This window comes from Microtus oregoni, unplaced genomic scaffold (genome assembly GCF_018167655.1).
Source record: "Microtus oregoni isolate MIOR12 unplaced genomic scaffold, Mior012 000072F_ref0000427, whole genome shotgun sequence".
NCBI classification, from domain to species: domain Eukaryota; kingdom Metazoa; phylum Chordata; class Mammalia; order Rodentia; family Cricetidae; genus Microtus; species Microtus oregoni.
The window spans coordinates 8,246,705-8,260,071 of NW_024543979.1; the positions used below are offsets into that span (position 1 = coordinate 8,246,705).

The 13,367-nt window shown below is 45.4% G+C and overlaps 1 protein-coding gene across 2 annotated transcripts in view; it reads left to right on the plus strand.

The window, feature by feature from the left end:
• The window catches only part of Rpap2 (RNA polymerase II associated protein 2), a 71,381-nt gene that overhangs the window by 12,693 nt on the left and 45,321 nt on the right, over positions 1-13,367 (plus strand). Inside the window, exons 7-8 of one of the 2 annotated variants that reach the window (XM_041642052.1) lie at positions 7,136-7,171; positions 8,748-9,654. In XM_041642052.1, coding sequence (XP_041497986.1) covers positions 7,136-7,171; positions 8,748-9,654 — 943 coding nt within the window. The remainder of the gene's footprint in view (positions 1-7,135; positions 7,172-8,747; positions 9,655-13,367) is intronic. The other variant, XM_041642053.1, reaches the window with a different exon arrangement.

Consider the following 13,367-nt stretch of genomic DNA (forward strand, 5'->3'; position numbering starts at 1 on the left):
TTGGTGAAAATCTTTTCCCATTCTGTAGGCTGGTGTTTTGTCCTATTGATGATGTCCTTTGCCTTGCAGAAGCTTTTCAGTTTCATGGGGTCCCATTTATTGATGTTCTTAGTGCCTGTGTTATTGGTGTTCTGTGCAGGAAGTTGTCTCCAGTGCCAATGCATTCAAGGCTATCAGTGTGTCTAGTTTTATTTGACCCATTTGGACTTGAGTTTTGTGCAGGGTGATCCATTTGCATTCTTCTACCTGCTGACTGACATCCAGTTAATCCAGCACCATTTGTGAAGATGCTTTCTTTTTTTCCCATTTGTGTATTTCTGGCTTCTTTATAAAAAAAAAATCAGGTTTCCATAGCTGTGTGGATTTACTTCTGGGTCTTCAATTCTATTTCATTGATCACCTGTCCTTTTTTGCCATACCATGTGATTTTTATTACTATTGCTCTGCAGTAAAGTTTAAAATCAGGGATGATGATTCCTCTGGATGTTCTTTTATTGTACATAATTGTTTCAGCTATTCTGGTGTTTTTGTTTTCTCACGTGAAGAAGAGAATTGCCCTTTCATGGTCTGTAAAGAATTGTGTTGGGATTTTGATAGGGCTTGCATTATCTGTAGATTGCTTTTGGTACGATGGCCATTTTTACTATGTTAATCCTATCAATCCATGAGCATGGGAGATCCTTCCATCTTCTCATATGAGTTGTGGGCTGGGATATGGTACTGAGGAGAGAGAGAGCTGTTAGGCAGGCTCTGAAGAAGTGTTGGCGGTCTATAGGGTGGGCTTAGCATGGGTACTAGGTGCCAGCATGGCCTTTCTAGATTAAAAAATTTATAATCATTTTGAAAACATGTCTTAAGTAGAGTAGTTACTAGTTTTGTGTTTTCTAAATGAGCTTCCAGAACTATCACCAGGGCAACATAAATTATGAAGAAAATATTTAGCATGAAGAGAAATAACAATTTGAACATGCACAAAGAATTTTAACTTCATCTAAGAAAGGATAGGAAAGGCAGTGTATCCTGTCTCATTCTCTGTAAAGGTGCACACAACAAAAATAAACATCTCGTTGGTCGTAGTGTGGGACCATTACTCATTTCATAGATTAGGGACCAACAAAGGCACTAAAGTCACTTAAAATACTGCCTGGTAAACCCACCGTGGTGATGCATGCCTACAATCCCAGCTTGAGGCCAGCCTGGTCTACAGAGAGAGTTCCAGGACAGCCAGAGCTATTACACAAAGAAAACCTATCTCGAAAAAACCAAACCAAACCAAAAAACAAACAATCTAGTAACAATGTTGACTGAGTCTCTCTGTAAAGTCAGAGGGAACAGAAGCAAGAACAGTAAGATTTGTAAAACACAGTCAAGAGGAGCAAACCAAGTTTCCCTCAGGTATTTTTTGGGGGTGGGGCAGGGGGCTTGTTGTTGTCTTCCTGACTCTAGAGCCGCCTGCCATGGAAGGAGCTGAATTTGAGGTAAGACCTGAATTCTAATCTCGATGATCCAAGGTTCCCCTTTCCTTACCTGTAAAAACAGCTGGCAGTTGGAGGATCATTTGAAATAGTATGTGAACCGTGGAGCCGGTCTGTAACGGTGACAGACTACAGCCGTGAACCATGGAGCCGGTCTGTAAAGGTGGGAGTGGTGACAGCTGAGCTGCAGTGGAAATGCAGTGAACAGCACACAGAACACCTATTAAACGATGACCTCATGTTCTGCGCATCCGGCTATGCCGTCCCTTCCCTTCATGATTCACCGCTACCCTTTAAGCCCAAGGTCTGGCAGTGGTTCCACCTCCAAGCTGAATCATCAGCCCCTTTACCACAATTTTAAAAACCTGTTGTTGTGGTTAGTGTTAACTCTCAGCTTAGGAGAATCTAGAATCACCTGGGAGGGGGCTTGTCCGCATGTCCCCCTGGGGGCGGGGATTAGTTTACCTTACTAGAGGTGGTGAGACCCACCCACTGTGAACCGCACCTGCACCTTCCCTGTTGGGATGATGGAGAAGGGAAGCTGTAGGACTGTAGCAGGTATCCATCCCTCTCTGCTTCCCACTAGACACAGTGGCGCTAGCTGACTGGAGCTTGCCTCTCTGACCTCCCTACAGTGATGCCTGAAACCATGGGCCAAAATGTTGGTACTTACTATGTGCTAATGTCCCTCCTGCTATCAGAAGCAGAGATTTTATTTCTTTAAAAAAACAAACAAACAGACACCGCCAGGTGAGCCTGTGGTACCAGCTGCTGAAGAGGCTGGGGCAGGAGATCAGTTGAGTCCTGAACTTAAAGACCGGTGTGATTAACATAGTGTAATCCCATTTCAAAAAAATAAATCTACAAAATGAAATTCAAACTAGCTTAAATTGTATTGATAATATAAAATGTTTCAGTTAGATTGTCCCTTGATTCAGCAGCATTTGGACCCCTGCTGCCGTCAGGGTTGTAAGCTAGAGTTTTCTCTCTGACCACAGCTTTGATCTTGTCTGCAGCCCTCAGCCGGCTGCGACCTCCTCCTGACCCTTCTGGGCTGACAGACTCTTAGCATATTTGATCTCAGACTCCACATTCGGTGGTTACAGCCTTGCCCTCAAAGACAGTTCCAAATTCTTTCTTGTTTAACTTTCTGCCCTTTCCACCTCCCAAGGTCCAGTCATTTTCCCCCTGTACTTGGATTGCTGGACATTACTGAGAAAGTTTTTAAGACCAATAACATTTTTGGGTTTTGGTTGTCTGGGGTTGTTAAACTACGTATTTTAGGGACCGTGGAACTTAAGCGTGTAGTAATAGGTACAAGATGCTTGGCTTGTGTGAAAGGGTTGGGGTTGGAATGCAGGTGGTGAGGAGGCCTGCTGGCTCGCGTCTATAATACTAGCATTTGAGAGGCTGAGGCAGGAGAAGGGTAGATTTAAGGCTAGCTGAACTTTGTAATGGTTCCAGACCAGCCTGAAACATAGTGAAACTCAAAAACAGATAGATACTTAAATACATATACTCCTAAATACCCTCCTGCCCATGTCCACCTGGCACCAAAGCCGTATCTCTGGCATTCCATGGGCCTAATCACAACTGCCCCTCATTTTCCCATTTGTGTTATCTAATCCACAGGTCTTTCTACTCACTTTCAACGTCCATCCCAACCTCCAACCTCCAGTGTGTTTTAACCCACTGTGCTCGAACACGTGGGCATGTTGGCCTCCGTCAGCGCTGGTCTCTTCCCGGGCTCTCGGTTCTCTCTTCACTGCAAATGCAATGGTCTGCTCTTTGTTATAATTTTTCTTTCTTTCTCCCTGCCTGCCTCCTTGGTTTAGTCCACTCTTCTTGCTCTTAGAATGCTTCTCTTCCCTCTACTTTAAAAAAGAAAAAGAACAATAAAAGAAATGGTTGCCACCAAAATAGTTCTTGGTGATCTCGGCAAGAGCCGTTTAAGACAAGTATTGGGTGTAGAGCCAAGCAGACAGGCTGGTGACTAGATGGCAGATGTGGAGCTGAAAATGAGTGCAGACTTTGTTTGTGTGTTCTGTCTACATGTGGGTTTATGTTCCATGTGCATGCAGTGCCCTTCAAGTCCAGTCGAGCACACAGGTTCCTTGGGTCTAGAGTTACAGATGGCTGTGAGCCCTCACATAGGTCCTCTGGAAGGGCAGTCAGTGCTCCTGTTCTTACCTCAAAGCCATCTCCCCAGCTAGAGTACAGACTTCTTTAAAGGAAGCTTACAACAAAGATGTTAGTGAAGTAGACACCTGCTTGCATGTTAAGAGGGTGGGGTTAAGCATGATTATCTGTTCTAGAAAGGTGGGCATAAAGAGTGAGGTTCATAGGTTTAACTTCAAATGTCGCTTAGCTATAAACTGTACATAAGACCAGATGAGATCGTGCCTTTCGATCTTTCCTTGATTGGCTCAGCATCATTTCTGATTTCCTGTTCATGTGTCTCTCATGCACGTCACATGTTCTTATGATGAGTCTGATTTTTTATAACAAAAATCTGTTTGACAAAAAATTACTATGAAATTTGTGCGTGATATTTATGTGAGTGATATTTCATGTGTGTGATATATAAATATGTGTGATGGGTATATATGTGTGATATGCCTTTGCGAGTGATATATTGGTATATTAGTATGATATATTATTGGTGTGATATATATATATTAGAGTGATATATCTATATTTGTATATAGAGAGTGATATATTGATATTTCAGGCACGATTGGTCTGATGAGAAGCTGAATTGACAGTACTGAGAGAGGAGATATAGGTAGGACTCCCAAGCAGGGAGAGTAAGGAGGAGGAGGAATTTAGGCTTGGGGGAAGAAAGAAAAAGAGATGCTAGGGCCATATGTGTTGGGTATCTTGCTCTATCGCTGTTTGCCTCGTCCCCTTGAACAGGATCGGAACATGAAGCTAGGCTGACAGCCAGCCTATCTCTGCTCCCCTCAGTAGGGTCACATTTAAGCACATAGCTAACCCAGCCTTTTACATGACCGCCAGGGATTTGTACCCGCCGAGGCGTTTCCCCAACCCTAGGAGCACAGCGTGTGTGCAATGGCACGTGGACTCCGTAGTCCACCGCAGCAGCATCTTCCCTGGCTTGGAATCCTGGACTGTGAGAGTAGAGATAGCGTTAGCTGAGTGCTGACTAGAATGAGCAAGCAGGGACCCATGCGTTTATTCTCTTCCTGCTCTTGACTGTGGATGTTGTGTCTCCAGTTCCTCGGTGGTGGATTGTAGCCTGGAATTATGAGCCAGTAAGTTCTTTCTTTGCTAAATTACCTTTCTTGGTACTTTATCACTGCCGGCAGAAATGAAACTGGACACCACATGTGCCTGGCAACCCGAGTTTGATTCTCAGAGTCCATGTGAAGGCAGAAGCGAAAACTGACTCCAGAGTTGCCTGTGTGTTGACTGAGCTTTCTGTCCCGACTGGTTCCACAGTTGTTCAGTCCCAGAGAAACACACAGAGGTCTACATTATTATAAACTGATTGGCCTAATAAGTCAAGCATCTTATTAATTCTTACATCTTAAACTAGGCCATTATTCTTGCCTATGTTAACCATGTGGCTTGGTACCTTTATCCATGAGGCATTCTCATATGGCTTCCTCTGTGGCTGGGTCACAGCTGTAGACTCTTTCTCTTCCCAGAATTCTCCTGTTCTCCTTGCCCCGCCTCTACTTCCTGCCTGGCTACTGACCAAATCAGCGTTTTATTAAACCAATACAAGTGGCAGATCTTTACAGGGCACAAGAGCATTGTTCCACAGCACTTCCCTCCTCTCCAATTGCTCTAGCTGTGTCCAGGATACACAGGGAATGAGTGAGGGCATAGGTCAGAAGAGTAGGAGAGGGTAGAGACAGAGCCAGCAGCAATGGAACAGTCTGTCTGTAGCTGGGGAGTTATGAATAACCATGCGAGGAGGACCAAGAACGCGGCGGCCATGACGATTCAGTGAGCAGAGGCAGTGGGGAGCTGGAGGAGTTGAGATGCTGAGGAACGACCTGCATTTAGCCTCCAATTGAAGGCTGAGGTGCGAAAGGGAAAACGCCTTCAAAAAGCTCATTCATTTTTAAGATTTAGGAATTACTCAGCTGCAGGTGGTGGCAGATGGCAGCCGCCAGTTTTACCCCGCGTACCTTCTGATGTGAAGAACTCCGGATGTGATGGGGAAGACTGCCATAGTCAGCAGTGAGCGGTTCCACACGGAGCCAAGAGTGTGACAAGCAGCTTGTCACCGCTGTGATCACTGCCGAGGGAAACACTTAGGCCTGGCATTTTAAATTGGCAGCCTTGAAATGCCAAAATTCAAATAAGTTCTAGTTTCATACGTGCATTTAGCTTGTCTTCATTGAAAGGTTGGGTTAGTATTTTTGTTGTTGCTGTTGTCGGTTTATTATTTTGTAATGATTTCGTAGTTTCACAATCCTCCCAGTGCATCCTTGTTTGGGACTTTAGTCCTAAATGGTGCCTTAGTGACTCTCTGGTGTGCTCTGGGCCTTCTTAGTGTTTCTGTTTGCTTCACATGTCTTCTTGGTGTTTAGAAGGTGCTCGTTCTTATCAGGTTTGGAAGGAGCTCAGTGGTGCAGCCTTTGCCCAATGTGCCCGCTCCCTAATTCAAGCTCACACTACAAAATTCTCTGGAAAAGGCATCTTTTTAGTCACTTCAGAGGTGCTATGGATTTTTTCTGTCCTCATGGATTTGCTGACTGTCTTGTTTGTCCGTCTTTGTATTTGCCTTCTTTTTTCTTTGAAGCTGGCCTCAAACTTGCTGTGTCACCAAAGGTGACCTTGAACTTTTGTTCTTTGATGAGACACTTTGGGGAGACACAATACACACGTCTACTCACCCCCAGTTAGGGCACCCACGACAGACCAAAATACTCATGAAGGTCAAATGTGATTTCTGACATTATGTACCAAATTGTTCATGAAATTAAGTTTAACTTACTTGGTTTGTACAGCCACTGGAGAGGTGGCTCAGTGGGGAAGAGCACTTAGCTGCTCTCACAGAGGACCATTCCCAACAACTATACAGCAGCTCACAACTGTCTGTAACTCCACCTCTAATTTACCTGACACCCTCTTCTGCCTTCTTCAGGCACTGCACACACAGGTTGCACCAACACTCAGGTCTGGTACGGTGGCCGTTAATCCCAGCTGTGGGATATAGAGTAAGACCCCCCACCCCCCAAAAAAACCATAGTACAACAATATGATTGCTATCTCAGGAGTTAGGTTGATTGGATAAGAATTGCAACATAGTCTCTGCCTTCAAGGAGCTGGTGGATCAGTGTAACTTAAACATTTACATAACAGTTCTGACAATAAGAAACAAAGTAATTGACTACCCAGATCTGACAGTGTTGGGGATTTAGAGACGAGAGTGGTCCGCTTATACTGGGTGCATGGAATTTGACCTTAATTCGCAAATGACTTTTAGGTAAAAAACAAAACACTGGATCCAGATTTTTTTGCATGTGTTTTTAGTAGTTTGCCCTTTGATTTTTTTCTTAAAGAAAGAAAAATCTTCATTCAAATTACTTCTTCAATTATGTTTCCTATGCAGTGTGGTTACAGAAAACCCTTGACTGTGTTTGATGTGTTACCTTCCGTCTCCTCTCTCTGGTTTGTTCCAGGCCCCCCGACTTCCAGCTGCTGAAGGAAGGACAAAGGTTCGTTTGCATCAGCTTGGCCGTCCTGAGTGGCCAGGTGGCGTGAGCTCCTGGACTTCCTGTGCTGCTGTGGCACAAAGAACGCATGAAGTGTTCAGCGTCTTCTTTTGTGAGGGAAAGACGATTTGTTTGATCTGTCTGATTTATTACCCAGCTGTCCCCCTGAGGACGTCTAATTGAACCTGTTGAAACAGACACAAACACAGCCTCCATCTCAGATACGGTCCCTTTGTTGGTGAGGTGGTGCACATTGTATTTGAGAAAGGTTTTTGTGGTCTTACAGGATTCTAAGATATTAATGTGTTGCTTAGTTATTTGAAGGAATATCTAGAGCTTCAGTATAAACGCGGGTTGTGAGTTTGTTTTTCCTAACCCCACCGCAAAGCTCGTAGTGTGGTGTGCTCAACAGCAGCCATCGCTCAGAACAGATCCCCCCAGCTCTCAGTTAAACGTCCCTGGTTCTCAGTCACAGGTATTCAGCACAGAGAAGAGACTTTTGTTTATCGGCGGACACCTTTATGGTTTTAACCTAGTGTAAGGTGGACACCGTAAAACCTCAAGAGAAATAACAAGACATAAACTACTAGTTTTATTCTAACTTTTTTTTGATTTGTTTCATTTTTTTGGTATTTATGTGTTTGCCCAGGAAGGTCAGGAGAGGGCATTGGATTCCCTAGAACTGAAGTTCTGGGCAGTTGTGAGCCACCTGTGGGTCCTCGGTCTCGAACCCAGGTCCAGCACGAGTGGTCTTAACTGCTGAGCATCTTCTCAGCCGGCGGTCTTGTTTCCTGCAGTTACGCTTGCCTTCTTCTCACCCAGCAGTCCTTGCCTCCCTCCTCTCTCCACACATGCTCACCCACAGGAGAGCCCCGACGTGTGCGTGAGCACAGCCTCTGGCGCACTCTTGTTTGGCCCCACGTGGACTGCAGGGCTCCTGTTTGTCTTCACTCCTTCTGAACTCCTACTCCTATTTCAGTTGAATCTGAAAAGTGAAAGATAGAATCATTCGTTGAATAATGTTGATGTACCAACTTCATTTTCTGTTTTGACCTTTGTGTTTTTTATTCCGTGGAACTTTCTGTATAATGGTCAGCTAGAGCTAGAAAATATTCTGTTTTTTCAAGCAAAAATCAAAATCATTGAACAGGATAGTGTCCTTAAAATGTTATAGTGTTTGTTTGCTGCGCTGCTTTTAAGAATTGTAAAATAGGGCTGGGTGGTGGCGGTGGTGGCTCATGCCTTTAATCTCAGCACTGAGGGAGGCAGAGGCAGGTGGATCTCTGTGATTCAAGGTCAGCCTGGTCTACAGAGTGAGTTCTAGGATAGCTAGGGCTACACAGAGAAACCCCATCTTGAAAAACAAACAAAAGAATTGTAAAAATGGTTAGCAACAGACAAAGGAAACTTGGAAAAGAATTGTATCAAACATGTATTAGGTTTGGAGAAATTACAGCCTTCTGGAGTTTATGTGAGAGAGTATAAGTAAGGCAATGTCTAAGGGATGGAAATTCCAGACTGTAACTGGGAATTCTTGTCTTCCCGTTGTAACTGGTTTTGCTTGTCTTTCCCTGTACAGTGGCCGCTCTGGAGAAGTCGTCCAGTTCTTCAGTGATGCCGTCACACCAGCAGACATTGATGGTCCTGGTGCCCGTGAGGCCCAGAGTGAAGCCACAGCTCCCAGCGCTTGGTGTGATCACACCACAGACGATGAGCAAGACTTCGTCTCTTCGCTTCTCCCCGGACACGGACCAAGGGCAGCCGACACGAGGCCACAGCCACACAGGGAGAGTAGCATAAGGAAGAAGAAAGCTGGTCAGAAAGTGACCTCCAGGCACAAAGAGCAGACGGTGGCCGATGTCACTGAGCGGCTGGGTAACTGCAGATTGGATGGTCAGGAGAAAATGGCTGCCCGTGAGCTTCCTTCCAAGAGAGAAAATACGCAGACTTCCTCACCTGGCTCTTCAGCGGCTTCCGACAGCAGACACAGTGTGTCAGAAGTCACTCTTGTAGGGATAAGCAAGAAGAGTGCTGAGCATTTCAGGGTCAAATTTGCCAAGTCTAACCAAGGGTCTGGGCCAGCCTCTGGCCCAGGGCAGGGTCCTGAGGTCGCAAAGGCAAGCTTACTTCGAGTTCTGAAGGACACCTTGACTGAGTGGAAGACAGAAGAAACGTTGAAGTTTTTGTATGGCCCAGATCTTGCCTCCGTGTGCCCGAAACTGCCTTCAGCCCCCATAGCCGATGAAGAACTCGATGAAGATGACTTAAGTTGTGACCCAGCTAGTTGTGGTCCTGCCGTGAGCCAACCCCAGAACAACTTAGATGAGACACTACCCTTTAGAGGCTCAGACACGGCCACGAAGCCACTGCCCAGTTACGAGAACTTGAAAAAAGAAACGGAAATGCTTAATCTGAGGGTCAGGGAGTTCTACAGAGGACGCTATGTTTTAAATGAGGAAACTACCAAGTCGCAGGACCCAGGAGAGGTATGTCTTCTGATGGATATTTGTAGGCTGCTCATATTAGGAGAACTCAGCAAAGCAAATCTGGGCACAAGGCTCATGCTCTTTGCCGTAGGGTAGATTGATGAGATAGTCAGATGCTCTCTGAGGTACTGTTTGGTTAGCGTGTCCGTGTGAAATGTTACAGACATGACTGGGGAGCTGGCTCATGGGAGAAGGTGCTCGCTCCCCAAGCCTCAGGAGCTGAGTTCAGACCCTGGCACCCACTGCCAGGCAAGCGAAGGGACGGAGGCAGGGGGGGCTCCAGGTGCCCTGTCACCAGTCTAGAAGAAACATCTCCACATTCAGTGAGAGGCTCTCTAGAAGCTAAGGTGGGAACTATGATAGAGTAAGACATGCAGCATTGACCTCTGGCCTCCACGTGTCCGTGAACGCACACACACAGGTGTATAAAACACACCTCGCAAACACACAGATGGAATGTCGCAGATGAGAATGCTGTGTAAAGGGACTCACTGGGAAGTAGTGGATAGAGTTCCCCTCGGGCATCTGCTAGCTTCTTAAAACTCAGTTCTTTGTGTCTCTGCTCTGTAAATGGGACTTTGCATAGCTTCCGCTGGCATTTGTTCAGAGTGTGTGACAGAGCAGCTGTGTACAAAGTCGTCATCCATGGAGGCTGAGTGTAGGGAGGACCTTGTAATGTTCCCATTGTGTAGGTGTGTTCACATGTGCTATGTGGGACGTCACAGAGCGTGGAGACAGGAGTGGGTAACAGTCAGGTGTCAGTGATTTTGCCCTAAGATTGAAAACATGCTTGGAGATTTGGGGAGGGAAGGTAGAAATAGAATAATATAGAAATTTCTCAGATCTTTACAGACTTGTGTCAAACCCTTCCCTATACTTGCAATCACAGTATCAATACAAAACATCATCCAAAACGTACATTAAGCTCGGAGGAACTCTGTTTCCTCCAGAGACTGCATAGACGTTACCATTGCTGCAGTTTTGCACGAAGGAAAAAACAGTGTCCGAAATCTGGCTCCGTTGCGGAACATTTTACAGCGTTTCCATTGGCATTCAGCAGCAAGTGTACAGATGGGTAATGTTTACAGTGAGCACCCCGTGACATCGCTGCCCAGACCAGGAAGTGCTTCCTTATGAGGAAACTAGATGCCATTAGTGTGCTCCCATCACTGCCTCTTCAGAATTACTGTTCAATAAGAGATTGCTTTTGCCAGATTTGAACAGTCTCTATTCTTTGCTGTCCAGTTTGTTTCCTAGGATACTGTTTGGTTTGTTTTTATGTGTTTGTGCTGTTGTGTGTCCCTGTAGCTCATTCTTTCATTGCTAAGGAGTATGCCCATTGTATAAGTAGTGTAGTCCCTGCGTCCCCAGGGTTGTGTGCCATGAGCTGTGTGTGACTTTCCTGGGGGAAAAGAAATGTCTCTTCACCTTGAACAGGGACCAGCAATCCAAGGAAAGTCCATCCAGGTCTGGCTTTGTAAGACCGAGCATGCAAGGATCACTGAGAGGCTGGGCAGCCTCGGCTACATCGAAAGTCCATCCACACTGGGTGATTACTGCGGCTGCTCCTGGCACTAGCACCAAGGCCCCTTGCCGCTAGGAGGCCAGAGGGAATAGTGGCTGGAATCTCTGGTATAGGCCTCCTAGGAGGGAATGTCAGAGGCCCAGCGGCCCTGACGCTAGCCCCGCCATGCACTTCATGATGGACACTGGTTATGAAGTCACCTGGGAGCACTTGTCTGCTGTCCACTGTCCGGCGAGTGCTTCCCAATGGTGCGTTGCTCAGTTCTGGGGCATCCATTGGCTCTTTGTATAGTTCCAGTTGTCTGCTAGAATTTTCAGCTGTCATTTTCCCTTGAAGATGATAACTTTATATAGCTTATACATCTCTTAACAGTAATATAATTTCACTATCTGAATTCCTGAGAGTTTGGCTTCAATGGGCTAATGCTCCTGGTTTTTATTATATTGTCTTATATTATTAGATATCAAACATTGTATATTAAAATATCGCAAAATGAGCTTAGTGATACATGCCTGTAATCTCAGTGTTTGGAAGGCTAAGGCAGGAGGATCATGAGTTGAGCCAATCTGATGCACACAGAACCTGACCTGAGATACAGGATATTGTTATCCTCTAGGATGGATCTGTTTGATTCTCATGAGATTTCTTCAGCCCCACATCACCATCACCTGATCGGGAGTTGAGCGACTTGGTGACGGCAACAGCCCTTAGGAGTCAGTCTTTCTCCTCTTCTGCCTTACTCCTAGAGTGTGTGCCTTCCACGTCTTGACCCTCCTTGTTTGGCATCCCTGATCTGTCATTTCTGTTAGAAAAACTCTGCTCAGGTGTTTGTTAGAGAAAAAAAATCACCTGTTTCAGGGTCAGTCTGTGCACTCTCCTGAGCTGCCCTCTCCAGGGGCTCAACCCCAATTCTTCACTACCTCGCTAGTTCTGCGATGCATTCAAACAGACACTAAGTGGGTTTACTTCGCCTTGTTTTTCTTTTCAACGTTCTCATTCCTAGTTCATTTGAATGATCTTTTCTGAAAACACGACTTTCCCACAAGTTCTAGCAATTGTTGATGTTAATCCTTAAGTGTACATTTATTATGTACATTTTTTTTCTTTTTTAAATTTATTTATTTATTAAGGATTTCTGCCTCGTCCCCACAACCGCTTCCCATTTCCCTCCCCCTCCCCCGATCAAGTCCCCCTCCCTCATCTGCTCGAAGAGCAATCAGGGTTCCCTGACCTGTGGGAAGCCCAAGGACTGCCCACCTCTATCCAGGTCTCGTAAGGTGAGCATTCAAACTGCCTAGGCTCCCACAAAGCCAGTACGTGCAGTAGGATCAAAAACCCACTGCAATTGTTCTTGAATTCTCAGTATTCCTCATTGTCCGCTATGTTCAGCTAGTCCGGATTTATCCCATGCTTTTTCAGACCTAGGCCAGCTGGCCTTGGTGAGATCCCAATAGAACATCCCCATTGTCTTAGTGTGTGGGTGCACCCCTTGTGGTCCTGAGTTCCTTGCTTGTGCTCCGTCTCCTTCTGCTCCTGATTTGGACCTTGAGATTTCTGTCCGGTGCTCCCGTGTGGGTCTCTGTCTCTGTCTCCTTTCATCGCCTGATGAAGGTTAATATTCCTGAGGATGCCTATGTGTTTGTCTTTGGATTCACCTTATTTAGCTTCTCTAGGAACATGAATTATAAGCTCAATGTCCTTTATTTATGGCTAGAAACCAAATATGAGTGAGTACATCCCATGTTCCTCTTTTTGGGTCTGGCTTACCTCACTCAGGATAGTGTTTTCTATTTCCATCCATTTGTATGCAAAATTCAAGAAGTCCTTGTTTTTTACTGCTGAGTAATACTCTAATATGTATATATTCCATACTTTCTTCATCCATTCTTCCGTTGAAGGGCATCTAGGTTGTTTCCAGGTTCTGGCTATTACAAACAATGCTGCCATGAACATAGTTGAGCATATACTTTTGTTGTATGATAGGGCCTCTCTTGGGTATATTCCCAAGAGTGGTATTGCTGGATCCAGGGGTAGGTTGATCCCGAATTTCCTGAGAAACCGAAACACTGCTTTCCAGAGTGGTTGCACAAGTTTGCATTCCCACCAGCAATGGGTGAGTGTACCCCTTTCTCCACAACCTCTCCAGCAAAGGCTATCATTGGTGTTTTTTATTTTAGCCATTCTGACA